At 36.8% G+C, this 20853-nt stretch overlaps 1 protein-coding gene across 1 annotated transcript in view; it reads right to left on the bottom strand.

Annotated features, from left to right (window-relative positions):
• The window catches only part of LOC100403534 (uncharacterized), a 44201-nt gene that overhangs the window by 9481 nt on the left and 13867 nt on the right, over positions 1 to 20853 (bottom strand). Inside the window, exons 2-3 of the mRNA XM_035267556.3 lie at positions 8570 to 8696; positions 7205 to 7300 (exon numbers count right to left, since the gene is read on the bottom strand). Of these exons, the coding sequence (XP_035123447.1) occupies positions 7205 to 7300; positions 8570 to 8696 (223 nt within the window). The remainder of the gene's footprint in view (positions 1 to 7204; positions 7301 to 8569; positions 8697 to 20853) is intronic.

The raw sequence follows: 20853 nt of genomic DNA, 5'->3' as shown, positions 1-20853 counted from the left end.
AATGCATAAAAAATATTACAGCAAAATAACCCCATATAAAAATTATAAACTGTTCAGAAAGCAACTATAAAAAATAAAGATGTATAAATTTTTAAAAATTTAAATAAAATACTACTCAGTGAGTGAAAGAGAGACAACTATAAAGAAATTATAAAACTAGAATAAGCACAAAAACTAAAAATATCAAAAAATTATAAAGAAAAAATATAACAAGTAAAAAATTCTAGAAGAACATATGAAAAAAGATAGAAGCTCAACAAATAAACTAGGATACAGACAAAGATATTTATTACAAAAACGATTTTAAAAGTCACAGATGAAAAGAAAATCTTGGGTGCCCCAAGAGAAAAGTGATGTGTGATTTACAAGCACAGTCTTTTAAGATAACCAGTGAATTTGCCAATAAAAAATGTGTAGGCCAGAAGAAAACTGCTATAGTCAAAGTCCTAAAAAAAAAAAAAAAAAAAAAATCTGTTAAGTGAGAATACTATCAACAGCAAAACTGTTCTACCAAATACAAAAAAAACTAAAAAGAAACCTTTCAAAATAACTAACTTCTGAGAAAGTATATTGACACTGCGTGTTTGCTACATATCAAAAATGATAAAATGAGTTTATTTCACTGAAAATAACATGATGCAAAAAAACAGCACCTAGTTATTGAAAAATACATTGTTCTTGGAAAGATATGCACATACAAAGAAATAGAATTCTTTAGCATTCTCATAATCGTGAAAAAAATTTTTCATTATTCTTTAAAATTTATAAAAGCCTAGAAATATTTAAACATGTTAATAAATGTAAAACATAGAAATATAATTAGTAACATAAATGATAAATGAGAGCAAATGTAATGGAGAATACTTGCTTGCAACTGAAGCTATTTTTTAGAATTTTAAAATATATCGTTGTATCTTTTTTTATAAAGGTAATCAAATGTCAACTTTATTGTTGTCATATAAACAACTTTTTGTACTGAAAACTATAAAAATAGCATGAAGTTTGCTCTTATTGTGACCTAAAACTTTTGAAAGCCATAAAATCTAATTATTATGCTCTAGTTAGACTAGCCAATACTTTCTTTATCCACAAGTAACTTTCCCTTCACTGACTTTGGGCTTCTAAAACACATGGGAATACTGTATCTGTTGGATTCTTTGGGTCAAATTAAACAGCAGAGCTCAAGTTATTCAAATGCATTCAAACTACACAGATCCCTTATAAATTAGTAACAAAGTAGGAAGAAAAAGCTACAAGAAAAATACATCCTAAAACTCATTATCAAAATTATTGGTGTATAGTCTATACTAGCAGAGAGTAGGTTTCTTGGTCTGCTATATAAAATTAACAGCAAGGAAAAAAAGTGCAATTATAAGGTTTATGGCTGAAGTGGCTTGGTGTCTTAATTCCTTATTCCAGCATTTTCAGAAGGATCTCATCCTCTAGACATGCAGAAACTGCAGCAACACTATAACATTCATCTTATTGATGCATTCTTAACTTTCTAAGCCCAGTTTTCATTAGTGTCCTTTCATGCTTCCTAGGACCTCTGCCTAGTAATACGTATCTGAATCTTGCCATCCTTTCTCTCTGCACAAACAGCAATGAATATTGAAAACTAAAAATTTACACTGATAAAGTTGGATCATTCTCTTGAGTTGTATACAAAAAAATAGTTTACATAAAATACTCAGACACAAATCTCTCAGAAACAAAATAAGGGAAAGACATGACATTGGTCGTGGCACCATTTTATTAAGTATAACATTAAATGCAAGACCAACAAAGAAAAGAACAAAAATATTTAACTACATTATAATTTAATATTTCTGTACATCAAAGAAAACATTCAATAGTGACAATGCCTTTTAGAAAATGAGTGAAAATATTTACAAATCACATGTGATCTGAGTTAATATTCATAATAAATAACTTAAAATTTAAAAATAGAGTTGAATAATTTGATTTAGAAATGGACACTTAATTAAATGAAACATTAGAAAGAAGCATTTGGGGGGGAGGACTCAAGATGGCGCTGTGAGAACAACCCAGGATTGAGGCTCTCGCTGGATGCGCGGAGAGGCCGCTATAGGTGCACCCCAGACAAGCAAGGCCTGGAGTGGACCTCAGCAGTCGTACAGCGAAGGGGCTAGACCAGTAAAAGGAAAACCAAGTAACAGAAATACTCCATCATCAACAATCTGGGTGTCAACTCAGAGACCCAATCGAAAAGTCAGCAACTACACAGACAACAGGTGGATAAATCCACAAAGATGGGAAGAAACCAGCACAAAAAGGAGGAAAACACCCGAAACCAGAACACCTCACCGCCTAGAAAGGACCAAAACTCCTCACCAGCAAGGGAACAAAGCTGGATAAAGAATGACTGTGACGAAATGACAGAATTAGACTTCAGAAGGTGGATAATGAGAAACTTCTGTAAGCTAAAATAACATGTTTTAAATCAACGCAAAGAAACTAAGAACCTTGAAAAAAGATCTGAGGAAATGATAACAAGAATGGATACCTTAGAGAGGAATATGAATGAATTAAAGGAGCTGAAAAACACAATACAAGAACTTCGCGAAACATGCACAAGTTTCAATAGCCGAATTGAACAAGCAGAAGAAAAGAATATCAGAAGTCGAAGATCAGCTCAATGAAGTAAAACGAGAAACCAAGATCAGAGAAAAAAGCACAAAAAGGAATGAACAAAGTCTCCAAGAAATGTGGGACTATGTGAAGAGACCTAACCTACGTTTGATAGGCAAACAAGAATGTGATGAAGAGAATGAATCCAAGCTGGAAAATACTCTTCAGGACATTATCCAGGAAAATTTCCCCCACCTAGCAAGACAGGCCAACACTCAACTGCAGGAAATACAGAGAACACCACAAAGATATTCCGCAAGAAGAGTGACCCCAAGGCACATAATCGTCAGATTCAACAAGGTTGAAATAAAGGATAAAATACTAAGGGCAGCCAGAGAGAAAGGTCAGGTCACCCACAAAGGGAAGCCCATCAGACTCACAGCAGATCTCTCGGCAGAAACTCTACAAGCCAGAAGAGAGTGGGGGCCAATATTCAACATCCTTAAAGAAAAGAACTTTCAACCCAGAATTTCATATCCAGCCAAACTGAGCTTCAGAAGTGAAGGAAAAATAAAATCCTTTGCAAACAAGCAGGTACTCAGAGAATTTGTCACCACCAGGCCTGCTTTACGAGAGCTCCTGAAAGAGGCACTACACATAGAAAAGAACAACCAGTACCAGCCATTCTAAAATCACACTAAATGCTAAAGAGCATCAACATAATGAAGAATCTCCAACAACTAACGGGCAAAACAGCCAGCTAGCATCAAAATGGCAGTATCAAATTCACACATAACAATATTAAACCTAAATGTAAATGGACTAAATGCACCAATCAAAAGACACAGACTGGCAAATTGGATAAAAAGCCAAAACCCAGCAGTGTGCTGTATCCAGGAAACCCATCTCACATGCAAGGATACACAAAGGCTCAAAATAAAGGGATGGAGGAAGATTTACCAAGCAAATGGAGAGCAAAAGAAAGCAGGAGTTGTAATCCTCATCTCTGATAAAATAGACTTTAAAGCAACAAAGATCAAAAGAGACAAAGAAGTCCATTATATAATGGTAAAAGGATCAATACAAGAAGAGCTAACGATCCTAAACATATATGGACCCAATGCAGGAGCACCCAGATACATAAGGCAAGTTCATAACGACTTACAAAGAGACTTAAACTCCCACACAATAATAGTGGGAGACTTTAACACTCCACTGTCAATATTAGACAGATCAACCAGACAGAAAATCAACAAGGATATCCAGGGCTTGAACTCAGACCTGGAGCAAGCAAACCTGATAGACATTTACAGAACTCTCCACCCCAAATCCACAGAATATACATTCTTCTCAGCACCACATCACACCTACTCTAAAATGGACCACATAATTGGAAGTAAAGCACTGCTCAGCAAATGCAAAACAACTGAAATCATAACAAACAGCCTCTCAGACCATAGTGCAATCAAGTTAGAACTCAGAATTCAGAACCGCACAGCTTCATGGAAACTGAACAACTGGCTCCTGAATGTTGACTGGATAAACAACGAAATGAAGGTAGAAATAAAGAAGTTCTTATAAACCAATGAGAACGAAGACACAACATGCCAGAACCTCTGGGACACATTTAAAGCAGTCTCTAGAGGAAAGTATATATAGCAATAAGTGCCCATATGAGAAAAATGGAGAGATCCAAAATTGACACCCTACCGTCAAAACTGAAAGAGCTAGAGGAGCAAGATCAAAAAAACTCAAAACCCAGCAGAAGACAAGAAATAACTAAGATCAGAGCTGAACTGAAGGAGGTTGAGACATGAAAAACCCTCCAAAAAAAATCAATAAATCCAAGAGCTGGTTTTTTGAAAAGATCAACAAAATAGACCACTAGCCAGACTGATTAAAAAGAAAAGAGAACAACCAAATAGATGCAATAAAAAATGATAAAGGGGAAATCACCACAGATTCCATAGAAATTCAAACCATCATCAGAGAATATTACAAACAACTCTATGCACATAAACTAGTAAACCTGGAAGAAATGGATAAATTCCTGGACTCCTGTGTCCTCCCAAGCCTAAACCAGGAGGAAGCTGAAACTATGAATAGACCAATAACAAGGTCTGAAGTTGAGGCAGCAATTAAGAGCCTACCTCACAAAAAAAAAGCCCAGGTCCAGACGGGTTCACAGCCGAATTCTACCAGACACACAAAGAGGAGCTGGTACCATTTCTTCTGAAACTATTCCAAATAATCCAAAAAGAAGGAATCCTACCCAAATCATTCTACGAGACAAACATCCTGATACCAAAACCTGGAAGAGACCCAACAAGAAAAGAAAACTTCAGGCCAATATCCATGATGAACATAGATACAAAAATCTTCAATAAAATATTGGCAAGCCGATTGCAACAGCAAATCAAAAAACGTATTCATCATGATCAAGTAGGATTCATCCCGGGGATGCAAGGCTGATTCAACATACACAAGTCTATCAATGTAATTCACCACATAAACAGAACCAAAAACAAAAACCACATGATTATCTCAATTGATGCAGAGAAGGCATTTGACAAAATTCAACAGCCCTTTATGCTAAAAACCCTCAATAAACTCGGTATCAATCGAACGTATCTCAAAGTAATCAAGAACGAACTGCCATTCACAATTGCTACAAAAAGAATAAAATACCTCTGAATACAACTCACAAGGAACGTAAGGGACCTCTTCAGGGAAAACTACAAACCACTGCTCAACGAAATCAGAGAGGACACAAACAGATGGAGAAACATTCCATGTTCATGGTTAGGAAGAATTAATATCGTGAACATGGCTATACTGCCCAAAGTAATTTACAGAATCAGTGCTATACCCATCAAGCTACCATTGACTTTCTTCACAGAACTGGAAAAAACCACCATGAACTTCATATGGAACCAAAAGAGAGCCCACATAGCCAAGTCAATTCTAAGCAAAAAGAACACAGCGGGGGGCATCACACTACCGGATTTCAAACTATACTACAAGGCTACAGTAATCAAAACAGCATGGTACTGGTACCAAAACAGAGATATAGATCAATGGAACAGAACAGAGGCATCAGAGGTAACACAACATAGCTACAACCATACAATCTTTGATAAACCTGACAAAAACAAGCAATGGGGAAAGGATTCCCTGTTCAACAAATGGTGCTGGGAAAACTGGCTAGCCATGTGTAGAAAGCAGAAACTGGACCCCTTCCTGACACCTTACACTAAAATTAACTCCAGATGGATGAAAGACTTAAACATAAGACCTGGCACCATAAAAACCCTAGAAGGAAATCTAGGCAAAGCCATTCAGAACATAGGAGTAGGCAAGGACTTCATGAACAAAACACCAAAAGCAATGGCAACAAAAGCCAAAATAGACAAATGGGACCTAATGAAACTCCACAGCTTCTGCACAGCAAAACAAACAGTCTCTAGTGTGAATCGGCAACCAACAGAATGGGAAAAAATTTTTGCAGTTTACCCATCTGACAAAGGGCTGATATCCAGAATTTACAAAGAACTCAAACAGATTTACAGGAAAAAAACAAACAAGCCCATTCAAAAGTGGGCAAAGGATATGAACAGACACTTTACGCAAGAAGACATATATGAGGCCAACAATCATATGAAAAAATGCTCATCATCACTGGTCATCAGAGAGATGCAAATCAAAACCACATTGAGATACCATCTCACGCCAGTTAGAATGGCGATCATTAAAAAATCTGGAGACAACAGATGCTGGAGAGGATGTGGAGAAAAAGGAACACTTTTACACTGTTGGTGGGAGTGTAAATTAGTCCAAACATTGTGGAAGACGATGTGGCGATTCCTCAAGGCCTTAGAAATAGAAATTCCATTTGACCCAGCATTCCCATTACTGGGTATATATCCAAAAGGACTATAAATCGTTCTACTACAAGGACACATGCACACAAATGTTCATTGCAGCACTGTTTACAATAGCAAAGACCTGGAACCAACCCAAATGCCCATCGATGATAGCCTGGACTGGGAGAATGTGGCACATATACATCGTGGAATATTATGCAGCAATCAAAAATGATGAGTTCGTGTCGTTTGTAGGGACATGGATGAATCTGGAGATCATCATTCTCAGCAAACTGACACAAGAACAGAAAATGAAATACCACATATTCTCACTCATAGGCGGGTGATGAACAATGAGAACACATGGACACAGGGAAGGCAGCACTACACACTGGGATGTATTGGGGGGAATAGGGGAGGGACAGCGGCAGGGGCAGCTGGGGAGGGATAGCATGGGGAGAAATGCCAAATGTGGGTGAAGGGGAGGAAGGCAGCAGAACACACTGCCACGTGTGTACCTATGCAACTATCTTGCATGTTCTGCACATGTACCCCAAAACCTAAAATGCAAAAAAAAAAAAATTTAAAAACATAATACAGAAGGTACCTCTGTGTGAGAGCAAAATACAAAGTCCTCGAGCATCCCAGAAACTATTTCCTTTGGAACACAGCTTCCCAAATCACATTTTAAAGACTGACTTTCTTTTAGACTTTTGGACCTCTCATCTGTTGCATTCATTCTCACATACCTGGTGGTTTGGCCAAAGTCTCATGCCTCTTCATATTCCAAGGCTCTTTTCCTTGCTCCAGATAGGTGATCAGGTCTGGCTTAGAAAAAGCAGTACCTGTTTTATTAAAAATAAAGAAAGAAACATGAATGTTGCTCATATTCTCCAGTTCTAAAGTTAGTAATTTGCTCTGTAAGAATGATAGAATATCCTCATAAATAAATCCCAAAATAATTTACAACTAAAATTTTAAAATATTTAGAAAATATTTTAAATTTGTATGTATATATACATACGTATGTATACACACGTATATATATATGTATATATATACGTGTGTATACATACGTATATATACGTATGTATATATACGTGTGTATATATACGTATGTATACACACGTATATATATACATATATATATATATTTTTTTTTTTTTTGAGACAAAGTTTTGCTGTTGTTGCCCAGGATCGAGTGTAATGACACAATCTCGGCTAACCCACCATGTGGGTTCAAGCAATTCTTCTGCCTCAGCCTCCCGAGTAACTGGGATTACAGGCATGCACCACCACCCACACATAATATTTTGTATTTTCAGTAGAGACACAGTTTCCCCATGTTGGTCAGGCTGGGATCAAACTTCCGAACCCAGGTGATCTGCCCACCGTGGCCTCCAAAACTGCTAGGATTACAGGCATGAGCCACGGTGCCTGGCCTAAATTTGTATGTTCCAAATTTAACCACCTAGTGCTATTGATTCAAAAATTGGTGGTGGAAGGCCAGGCACCATGGCTCATACCTGTAATCCCTGCACTATGAAAGAAAGAGGCAGGCAGATCACCTGTGGTCAGGAGTTGGAGACCAGCCTGGACAAAATGGTGCAACCCCATCTCTGCTAAAAATACAAATAAAAGTAGCAGGAGGTTGTGGTGTGTGCCTGTAATTCCGGCTACTCAGGAGGCTGAGGCAGGAGAATGGTGTGAACCCAGGAGGTGGAGGCTGCAGTGTGCCAAGCTTGCACTACTGCACTCCAGCGTGAGAACAGAGCAAGATTCATCTCAAAAACAAAACAAACAATAATTATATAAATAACTGGTAGGTGGCAATTAGATTTTTAGGTGTAGAAAACAGTATTTTAAGCCACCAACTTTCTGTCATTACCAATAATCTAGAGTGAAAAACACAGATCAGCCTAGGAATGTGGATAATTCAGATCAACATGAAACATCTTGAAGATATTCCTCTCTAAACAAATTTCCAAAACTTTTTTCAAAACTGGAATCTTAATCTTATCTATACAAAGCAAAAATTACCAAAAACATTTTACAAATAAAATAAAATAAAACACTTAAGGTATATTATGAATGTGTATTGAAGTTATTCTCACCAAGGAAGACCAGGTTTCTGTAGTTCTCTAGCATCACATCTCTGTATAAATTCTGTTGTGCAGTGTCCAGACATTGCCACTCTTCCGGAGAGAATTCTATGGCCACATCCATAAACGTCAATGGTCCCTGATAAACACACATACAAACACACACACACATCTTTATCAAGCAGCCATGGGCAGAACTTTTAATTTGACTAAAGATAAAATGAGAGTAAAAAGAAGTGTTTCTAAGTTATGGGAGAGGACGAAATCTATGAAATAATTCTCAACACAGAAATATATTCTAATGTATTCTCTAACTCTGTGTAAGGAGACTAGCATAACCCACAACATCAGTCAATATATTATAGTTTTTTGGATTACCAAGTATAAAATTCAGGGCATAAACACAAATGTACATTATTTTATTTTATTTTTATTTTGTATTGCATTTTAGGTTTTGGGGTACATGTGAACAACATTCAAGACTGTTGCATAGGTACTCAGATGGCAGTGTGTACAAATGTACATTTTTAAGTGCTGTATTTACATCAAACAAAATCAGCTGTGTACATTTTTCAGATGAAAAAGACATGCTGAGTTAGAAGGTACCTCTTAAATTTCAATGTGTACCATGAACGGGAGATCTTTTCGGCAGATTATTTTTTTCAGAAGATCTGAAATAAGGACTGAGTTTCTGAATTTCTAACAAATTCACCAGTAATGTAACTGTTTTTAGCCTGATAAGAATATTTTGTCAAACATCCAGTAAATGAAAGAACCTGTTCTTCCCAGTTTCTCTGGCCCATAAACACAAAGAAAGAGATTTCTGCAAATTGGCCATGTAATTCTAATTAGAAGCCTGGGCTGATAATCACTTCGCTAAGAATTACCTCTCAAGTTTGAATGACCTTATAAATCTCTTGTTAATTTTGATCCCACTCCAGGTAATGTGATTCTGGAGGTTTGCAAAGGGTCCATAAGTGGGTGTTTTAACCAAGTCCACTGTCAATGCTGATGTTGCTCCCCCTGGTCTCATCATTAGAATTAGTTAGAGAAAACCAGCACAGCACAAAATCCCTTAAGCTCAGCACTCTTGTCACAACACATATAATTTTGGTACAAATGAAGACAACCAGTCTCTCTCCATCCTACAATATCATATTATTTGCTGGATCTTTAGGAGGAAGTAATGTGTGAGTAAGTCTGCATTTGGAAAACAACATGTACACAGTTATTAATGCAATGCTTACAAAGCAAGTACCATGTGATCAAGAGTATGTTACAGAGAACTATGCTTGGAATAACATATGAGATTTAATCTTCATAAAATCCTGGGATTGGTACAAAGTGTCTAATAATTCCCATTATTTAAATAAAGGGCCTAGCACTTTTATTTACTTTCCTGTTTCTCTGTAATTGGTTGTTAAAAAAAATGTATAGAATAAAAACTAAATATAGACAGATGAGAGGGATACAGAAAAAGAAAAGAGGTTAATGCAGTTTAGAGAAATTGTTCTTGTATTTATGTTTACTATCTTGTTAATCATTTAACAATTAGTGGATATGAAGGGATAGAAAACAAGCTGCTAAAATGGAAAGTCTCTGCAAGCACTGGTGTTAATAGAAAATTTAAAAATTAAGACCTTAAAATACATATTTGATGTTTTTCATTTTTCTCCTTTTGGGTTTCAAGAAACTGTGTGCAACAGCTCTAGAAAGGTAGCAGGATTCATCAGAGCACAGTGACTCACGCCTGCAATTCAAGCACTTTGGGAGGCGGAGGCAGGCGGATTACGAGGTCAGAAATTTGAGACCAGCCTGGCCAATACAGTGAAGCCCCATCACTACTAAAAATACAAAATTTAGCTGGGGGTGGTGGTGTGCAAAGGGTGCTAAGGAGGCCGAGGCAGAGAATTGCTTGGAATCCCAGAGGCAGAGGTTGCAGTGAGCTGAGATCACAGCACTGCACTCCAGCCTGGGCTACAGAGCAAGGCTCTGCCAAAAAAGAAAAAAAGAAAACAAGATGCCAGGATTCACCACCCAAAACTCTGATTTTCTCTAATCAGGTCTGAGGCAAGACTCTAGGGTGGGGCCAAACCTAAATGAAGCCCCCAAATAAGGTGATTCTGAGCAGAACTGGGTCTGGGAGATTACCCTATATACAATTCTACTCTCTATGCCTCTGAGGGGCATTTCCAGTTCCTATGTTTTTCCTATGTTTACCTAAGAGAAACTTAAATGCCAGAGTTTGTGTAATTTTTATCTTTTTTAGCCACTGTTTTCAATTTTATAACATACACTAATAGGCAATTAAAACAAATATTTTAAGATTTTCTAGAATTATTTTCTTAGAAGATAAATATGTATTCTTAGCAAGATAAAATAAAAATTGTTAAAACAACTATTTTGTCCCTAAATATCTCTTAAGATGATGACATCAGAAGTCACAATAATATAAAGTGGTCCAAGTAAACCCTAAGATTTCTTGCATATGTCTATTTATTGCACCAATCATATAATTCTTTCTTTTTTCTTTTTTGAGATGGAGTCTTGCTCTATCACCCAAGCTGGAGTGCAGTGGCATGATCTCAGCTCACTGAAACCTCCCTCTCCCACATTCAAGAAATTCCCTGTCTCAGCCTCCTGAATAGCTGGAATTTTAGGCACCTAATACCACACCTGGCTAATTTTTGTATTTTAGTAGAGACAGAGTTTCACCATCTTGGCCAGGCTGGTCTTGAACTCCTGACCACGTGATCCACCTGCTTCAGTGTCCCAAAGTGCTGGGATTACAGGTGTGAGCCAATGCACTCAGCCCCAACTTTATGATTCTTTTTTTTTTTTTTTTTCTGAGACAGAGTTTCACTCTTGTTACCCAGGCTGGAGTGCAATGGTGCGATCTCGGCTCCCTGCAACCTCCACCTCCTGGGTTTAGGCAATTCTCCTGCTTCAGCCTCCTGAGTAGCTGGGATTACAGGCACACACCACCATGTCCAGCTAATTTTTTTTTTTTTTTTTTGTATTTTTAGTAGAGACAGGGTTTCACCATGTTGACCAGGATGGTCTCGATCTCTTGACCTCGTGATCCACCCGCCTCGGCCTCCCAAAGTGCTGGGATAACAGGCTTGAGCCACCGCGCCCGGCCAACTTTATGATTCTTAATTCAACAATGTATCTAGTTGCTAGTCTAGAATAAAAGTTCCTGGATGGTAAAAAACATAACTGTTTCAAATATTTTCTGAATGGTCATAAAAAATAAAAAAATACTTTATTTGTTTGAGTCTCCAGATCTTGTTTTTCAGCCAAGTTCCAGGAAACTGGAGAAACTTTCATCTGGATACCAAAGATATCTTTTGTATGAGGGGAGGAACAAACACAAGCTGACTCATTTCTCTTACACTGAGACTTAGGAGAATTAACCACTCTTGTCTGACTGACAAAGTTCTGCTGTGGATATCCTCAGATTTCTCAATGACATCCAACTGATTGTGAGAGGGATTCCAGTAAGCCTGGGCTGATGGCCCAATGGAGCCAGGCAGGGGAAACTCAGGCTTATTCTAAACAGAAAATGGAACTGCCCTGGTGTAGCTCCAGAACCTGGATTACCTTGTCCTGACTAGCTAGCTCTTGGGTAAGAGGAAGCAGAATAATACTGTACTACAGAATCACATTTTACATGTAGGTGTAGTTGTGATTATGCTCTGGATACACTGTGGTCTTGATCTCTCACTCCTAAGATGCTTTTTTACACACGCAGATTTTGCAATCTGATTCTGTTTACACCTGTAGCCTCTCACATAACTATAGCCGGTCACTGGATAAGAGGTGAAAAGCTCAAAGAGCCACATTCTCAAAAAGAAACTTTAAACATTTATTGTTGACATCTAACCTGCAGAAAAGGCCTCTTGTTGATTTTCAGTACATTTTTAATTCTATGTCTGGCCCTGTTTTGTAATACTAGGCAGAGGCCAGAACTTACGCGCAGATTCTAGGTGGGATCAACCAGGCTCTGCATTCTTGGGTGTTAAAGCAAGTGGAGTAAAATCAAATGAGAAAGCCCCTCTAACAGGCTGCTCTAGTACATTCTAAGTGATATGTCTACATAAAAAGAAAAAGCCAAGTCAATGTGAATATGAGTAGACAGTGTATTTGAGCCAAACTTGAAGACTGTAACTTGGCAGCAAAGATTTAAGTTGCCTGGAATCTATACTTTAATTAGCAGTAGTTACCAGTGAATTTGTAAAGGTTAAAAAAAGGACAGAGAATGAGCTGATACAAAAATTCTTATTAATTTACAGAAATAACATTAATTATTGATTAGATACACATATAGATTTAGGGTTTGGGTTATGGTGCCCAGTGTGATATTAGTAGTTTAATTTATAGCTACTAATGACAGCGAACAGCTATGAGATAAATATAGTTCAAAGACAAATAATGACAAAATTTTGCTCTCATTTTAATGTATCGGAGGAGTTTGACAACTGAAAGAATTTGCATTTCTCAAATAAAAGGTTTTTTTCCCCCCCAAATCTCAAGATTCAGAATTTGGATCTGCAGGTCTAGGTCCTGGATTGCTGGAATAGCAAGATATTACCTGTATCTTTGGGCATTATAGTAAGAGGAAATTTTTGGGCCTTTTAGCAAGAGGAGGAAGGGGTAACTGGAGATTCTCATGACTACATGTCACTACCCTGATTGGGTTTCTGGGCCAGCCTCATGGTCTGTGAATCAGTTTCAGGTCTGAAACACAAGAGTCACTGAAAGAAGTAAAATGATTGATTGCTGCCCTGTGAAGTTTGTAAAAATCTGATCTAGCCTCTCTAGAAGTGACTGTAGGAGACTACAGATAGCAAATACGTAGAGACACAATTCTGCCTGCATATTCAGGGGACAGCATGCACTCTGCAGCACAATTATGAGTTTACTGGAAGGCAGAGGGGAAAAGTCCTTGCTAGAGTTAAGCTTGGTTGGCACCTTATGTGTTTATATCATTTCTGATTATTCTAGACAGTATTTGCAAAGTATAATTAAAAGAAAAATTATCTCCAGCCCCAGAGAAAATCCACAATAATAGAAAAGAGAAAAAACTGTTTTATTATGCAATTTAACTAGAATGTTACATATATCAAAGTTAATCTGTTTAAGAAATTGCAAAGACAGAAAAATGGTCACCATAATTATTACATAAGTAGAAGAATTTAAAGCACATCACACATTCTTCATTCTAAATTTACAGGATAACTAAGGTGGTCATCCATGTATGTTAATGGGTTATATTCAATAACAAAATGAACTTTTCACATCTTCATGACAGAAAGCAATTTTTAACTTGAAGCCAGGTGCCTGCTGAAGGTAGACACTCACTCTCCAAAATAAATGGTTGAATAGGGTGCTACCTTTCTGGCTTTTTACATTGTAAGGCAATGGCCCTCTACTCCCTGACCACTAGGCTATAGCCCTCTTGCTTGCCAACTCCTGGTGGCTAGTGTCCTCTCTTGACTCCTACCATCCAACAGAGAGGCATATCTCACAGTACGGAGCTTAAAGCTGTTATTTCACATCTGATATAAACCTCAATTCCCAAAGCAGCACTCCAGTGTCACATTAGAGACTGAAGTCTCAGCTGTAGGAGGAGAGCCTGCAGTCCTCCTGGGTAGAACTGTAGCTTCCAAACAATAGGAACAGGAGTAGTGTTTCAGCGTCAGTTCCTGTTTATAATGGTGTCATAAAAAAATACTGCTGGACTTCTAGCGTGAGTCTAGATACAGACAGATCCAAGACCTCTCACTGTGACCATGCACCTCAGTAACAGATGCCATGAGATACTAAAAGGACTTCTGAAAGACACTCAAAGCTTTAAAAAGAAAAACAGCTCTCAGTCTCAGCAAGGTTACATTAAACAAACAAAAAAAAAGTTAAAAGCATCTTAAGAAAAACCTCAGATTACATACAAGACTGTCAGCCAGAAAAGATTTTCCTTCAAGAAATTTATCTCTAGGCATCACACTACCGGACTTCAAACTATACTAAAGGCTACAGTAATCAAAACAGCATGGTACTGGTACCAAAACCAATGGGACAGAACAGAGGCCTCAGGTGCAACACCACAAGTCTACAACCATCTGATCTTTCACAAATCTGACAAAAACAAGCAATGGGGAAAGGATTCCCTGTTTAATAAGTGGTGTTGGGAAGACTGGCTAGCCATGTGCAGAAAGCAAAAACTGGACCCCTTCCTGACACCTTACACTAAAATTAACTCCAGATGGATTAAAGACTTAAACATAAGACCTGGCACGATAAAAACCCTAGAAGAAAACCTAGGCAAAACCATTCAGGACATGGGCATAAGCGAGGACTTCACGACCAAAACACCAAAAGCAATGGCAACAAAAGCCAAAATAGACAAATGGGACCTAATCAAACTCCACAGTTTCTGCACAGCAAAAGAAACAGTCATTAGAGTGAATCAGCAACCAACAGAATGGGAAAAAAATTTTGCAATCTACCCATCTGACAAAGGGCTAATATGCAGAATCTGCAAAGAACTCAAACAGATTTACAAGAAAAAAACAAACAAACCCATTCAAAAGTGGGTGAAGGATATGAACAGACATTTTACAAAAGAAGACATATACGAGGCCAACAAACATATGAAAAAATGCTCATCATAACTGGTCATTAGAGAAATGCAAATCAAAATCATATTGAGATACCATTTCACGCCCATTAGAACGGCGATCATTAAAAAATCTGGAGAAAACGGATGCTGGAGAGGATGTGAAGAAATGGGAACACTTTTACACTGTTGGTGGGAGTGTAAATTAGTACAACCATTGTGGAAGAGAGTGTCTTCCTCAAGGACCTAGAAATAGAAATTGCATTTGATCCAGCAATCCCACTACTGGGTATATATTCAAAGGATTATAAATCGTTCTACTGTAAGGACACATGCACACGAATGTTCATTGCAGCACTGTTTACAATAGCAAAGACTTGGAACCAACCCAAGTGCCCATCAATGATAGACTGGACAGGGAAAATGTGGCACATACACCATGGAATACTATGCAGCCATAAAAAACAATGAGTTCATGTCCTTTGTAGGGACATGGATGAACCTGGGAATTATCATTCTCAGCAAACTGACACAATAACAGAAAATCAAACACCACATGTTTTCACTCATAGCCAGGTGTTGAACAATGAGAACACATGGACACAGGGAGGCAAGAATCACATACTGAGATCTGTGGAGGGGAAATAGAGGAGAAACAGCAGGGGGTGGGGAGTTGGGGAGAGATAGCATGGGGAGAAATGTCAGATATAGGTGATGGGGAGGAAGGCAGCAAATCACACTGCCATGTGTGTACCTATGCAACAATCTTTCATGTTCTTCACATGTACCCCCAAACCTAAAATGCAATACAATAAATAATTAAAAATTAAATAAATAAATAAAAAGAAATTTACCTCTAAACACCCAAAGTGTACAGCTACTCTCAGCATGAGAATCAAGTTTCTCTTTTATCTCTGCTGCTCTGTCATCTCCTGCCATTGAATGGGGAATCTATACTGATATACATCTGACAATTTCCACCAGCACAGTTTGATGGAGAATTGGACTGACTTTGTTCATATAGTGGAATATATTTAAGCTTGGAACATAGGTAACTGAAGAGCTACTATAGCGTTTGGATGGCCACATTACTTGTGTTTAGTTGCCCTGTAATAATTTATTTGTCCTGTAATAGCAGCTTCAAATTTAGTAAAATAAAAGACACTAAACTTATGCTTACCTATAGTTATCTCTACTAGATAAATTAAAAAGTGTGTCAGACTAATATCTCCTGTAACAATTTGGCAGTAAATTTACTTCAGATACTAGATATAAAAATCTAAGTATAAATAATTTTAATGTAGTAGACATAATGTATGTAGGATTTTAAAATTATCTTTAACCATAATTCAATTAAAACAGTTTATATTTTAAAAGTATTAATGACGCCGGGTGCGGTGGCTCACGCCTGTAATCCCAGCACTTTGGGAGGCCGAGGAGGGTGGATCACGAGGTCAAGAGATTGAGACCATCCTGGTCAACATGGTGAAACCCCGTCTCTACTAAAAATACAAAAATTAGCTGGGCATGGTGGCGTGTGCCTGTAATCCCAGCTACTCAGGAGGCTGAGGCAGGAGAATTGCCTGAACCCAGGAGGCGGAGGTTGCAGTGAGCCGAGATCGCGCCATTGCACTCCAGCCTGGGTAACAAGAGCGAAACTCCGTCTCAAAAAAAAAAAAAAAAAAAAGTATTAATGACAGTATTAATATAACTATTTAAGAAATGTATTTAAGGCCAGGCATGGAGGCTCATGCCGGTAATATCAGCACTTTGGGAGGCCGAGGCATGTGGATCCCTGGGGTCAGGTGTTCCAGACCAGCCTGGCCAACATGGTGAAACCTTGTTTTTACTAAAAATACGGAAAATAAAATAAAAAAGAAGCCTGGCATGGTGGGAGGTGCCTGTAATCCCGGCTCCTCAAGAAGCTGAAGCAGGAGAATCACTTGAACCCTGGAGGCAGAGGTTGCAGAAAGCTGAGATCACTCACATTAGTGCACTCAGGCCTGGGCAACAAAAGCCAAACTCAATCACAAAAAAAAAAAAAAAAGGAAAGAAGAAAGAAAGAAAAGAAAGAAAGAAAGAAAGAAAGAAAGAAAGAAAGAAAGAAAGAAAGAAAAGAAAGAAAGAAAAGAAAAGAAAAGAAAAGAAAGAAAGGAAGGTATTCAAAGTAAACATTATGGTCTTATACAGAATATTGTTTAATTTATGTAAATGCATGTTGTCTACAAACACTACACGTAACTATGCTAATTGTTCTATAGACATAAACAGAACTCAAAGTACAACTACAGACTCCACTGTTCAGTTTATATACTGAACTGCTTTTGCAGTGTAAGTACTTATTCCTGCAAGTATTCATTAATTTCCTTGGATAATCACTTTCCTATCTAACGAACTTAATCAGTATCTTTTAGACATTTTCATTTTGTAATGCTAAATTTAATCCCATCCTTGTGTTTGACTTTTGTGTTCTCTTACAATGACCTTTAATCCAAACAAATCTGTCTACTTTAACAGACTAAATATAGAAAATATAAATCTTTGCCAAAGCAAAAATGAAAAGCAATAAATCTGAGGTTCTAAATGAATACAATCCTGAGTCAATAAAAATGAGAAAAGGTTTATTTAGCTGTTATAATTATTTATACATATTTTCTAAAAAGCACAGAAAAAACCTACATATAATCTAAATGTTTTAAGAGAGATAAGCAAAATATCCCCTTGATTTTCAGATAGGAGAATAAAGCCATTTATCTCTCATTTATGTTTTCTCCTAAAGAAGCCAGGTCTCTGTACATGTTTTTGAACTCTCAGACATCTGAATTTTAGTAGACACTGGATTCAGGCACCTAAGGAGTAGCCCTTGGCATACTGTGCACTTGGAATAATGTTTATGGGGAAAAAAGCGGAAGAGAAAAAGTGTTATAAAAAGTTTATGGTTGCATATGAAAAAATCAAGTTCTTCGAGTCAGATAAAGACTTAGATTCTGACACAATAACTCTGGTAGACTACAACAACCACAGACTATTAGACAGATTTTTAAGACAGAAAATTTACAAATATATTAGGACCTAAACTCAACACTTAACCAAATAGTCAAAATATACATCTACAAAACTCTCCATCTAAAAACAAGATAATATACACTCTTTTTATTACCATATAGCACATATTGGATTTACTGACAACACAGATGAGCGCAGTGGCTCACACCTGTAATCCCAGCACTTTGGGAGGCTGAGGCAGGCGGATCATATAAGGTCAGAGGTTCAAGACCAGCCTGGCCAATATGGTAAAACCCCATCTTTACTAAAAATACAAAAATGAGCTGGGTGTGGTCATAGGAACCTGTATTCTCAGCTATTCTCGAGGTTGACGCAACAGAATTGCTTGATTCTGGGAGGTATAGTTTCAGGGAGCTGAGATTGCATTACTGTACTCCAGCCTGGGTGACACAGCGAGACTCTGCCTCAAAAAGAAAATTTAAAAAAAAAACATTGACCACACAATCAGAAATAAAACAATCCTCAGCAAATTCAAAAATCCCAAAATCATACCAATCACACACACAGACTACAGCTCAATAAAAATACAGTTCAATTTAAAAAAAACTCTTGATACAATATAATTACATGGAAATTAAACAACCTCCTTTAAATGACTTTGGGGTAAATAATGAATTTAAGGCAGAAACTAAGAAATTCTTTGAAACAAATGAGAACAAAGATACAACATAACAGAATCTCTGCAACACAGCTAAGACAATATTAACAGGAAAATTTATACCATTTAATGTTCACATCAAAAAGGTAGAAAAAGCTAAATTTAAACTTAATATCAGCAATAAAAGAATGGGAGAACCAAGAGCAAATCAACTCTCTAGCTAGTAGAAGACAAGAAATAACCAAAATCAGATCTGAAATAAAGGAGATTTAGACATTAAAAACTATACAAAAGATTACATAATGTAAGAGTTAAAACTTTTTAAAAAATTATAAGTTAAATACTTTACTAGATAGATTAATTAAAAAAAAAAGAAAAGCTTCAAACTTGAAATGACAAAAGGGACAGTTACTGACCCCACAAAAATATAAATAACTATTGAAGTCTAGAATGAACAGCTCTATGCACACAAACTAGAAAATTTAGAAAACAATGGATACATTTCAAGACAAAGACATCCTGCCAAGAGTAAACAAAAAAGAAATTGAGTCCCTGAATAGACCAATAACAAGTTTCAAAACTGAATTTGTAGTAAATAGCCTACCAACTAAAAAAAAGCTCAGTACCAGACAGATTCAGAGCTGAATTCTACCAGATATACAAAGACCTAGTATCATTTCTACTGAAACTATTTCAAATAAATTGAGAAAGAGGGACACCTCACCAAATCATTGTATAAGAAAAACATCATTCTTATACCAAAACCTGGCAGAGATAAAACAAAAATAGAAAACTTGAAGCCAGTATCTTTGATAAATATTGATGAAAAATTTCTCAACAAAATACCAGCAAATCAAATCTAGCTGCATATCAAATAACTAATCCATTATGTTCAACTATGTTTTATCTGTGGTATACAAGATTGGTTCAACATACAAAAATTAATTAATGCTATAAATCACATAAACAGAACTAAACATAAAAAATGCAAAATTATTTCAATAGAATTTAACATCTATTTTGTTAAAAGCTCTCAACAAACTATGCATTGAAGGTACATACTTCAAAATAATGAGTTACCTATGACAAACCAAAAGCCAAAAAACTGAATGAAAACAAGCTGGAAGTATTTTTCCTTGAAAACTGGAGAACGACAAAACTGCCTTCTCTCACCACTTTTACTTAACATAGAATTTGAATTTCCAGACAGAGCAATCAGGCAAGATGAAAAATATAAACATTCAAACAGAAAGAGAAGAAGTCAAACCATAGCTGTTTGCAGATAACATAATTTCATATTTAGAAAATCCTACAGTCTCGATGGAAAAGCTCTTAAAACTGACAAGCAACTTTAGCAGAGTTTCAAAATACAAAATAGATATACTAATGTCAGTAGCACTCCTGTACATCAACACCAACAAAACCAAAGTCAAACTTAAAAACATATATATATATATCCATTTACAATATCTAGGTATACAGTTAACCAGGGTGCTGAAAAAATCTCTTTGAAAAGAATTATAAAACACTGAATAAAGAAGTCAAAGATGAAACAAATAGAAAACCATTCTATGCTCATAAATAGAAAAGATCAATATTATTAAGATGGTCATACTGCCCAACAAAATTTATAGATTTAATGCTATTTCTATTAAACCACTAATACCATTTTTAACAGAACAACAACAAAAACTATTTTATACTTCATATGAAATGAGAACAACAATAACAAATGAATATCCAATGCAATCCTAAGCATAAAGAATAAAACTGAAAGCACTACATTACCAACCTCAAATACTACAGGGCTACGGTAACCAATGCAACATTGTACCAATGCAACACAATACAGGCCTAGAAATAATGTCACACACCTACAACCATCTGACCTTTAAAAAAGAAGATAGGCCAGTGCGGTGGCTCATGCCTGTAATCCTAGCACTTTGGGAGGCTGAGGTGGGTAGATCACCTGAGGTCAGAAGTTCAAGACCAGCCTGGCCATCATGGTGAAAC

The sequence above is a fragment of the Callithrix jacchus genome, chromosome 12, assembly GCF_049354715.1.
Source record: "Callithrix jacchus isolate 240 chromosome 12, calJac240_pri, whole genome shotgun sequence".
Lineage (NCBI taxonomy): Eukaryota > Metazoa > Chordata > Mammalia > Primates > Cebidae > Callithrix > Callithrix jacchus.
This window is presented reverse-complemented; position numbering and strand designations above follow the sequence as displayed.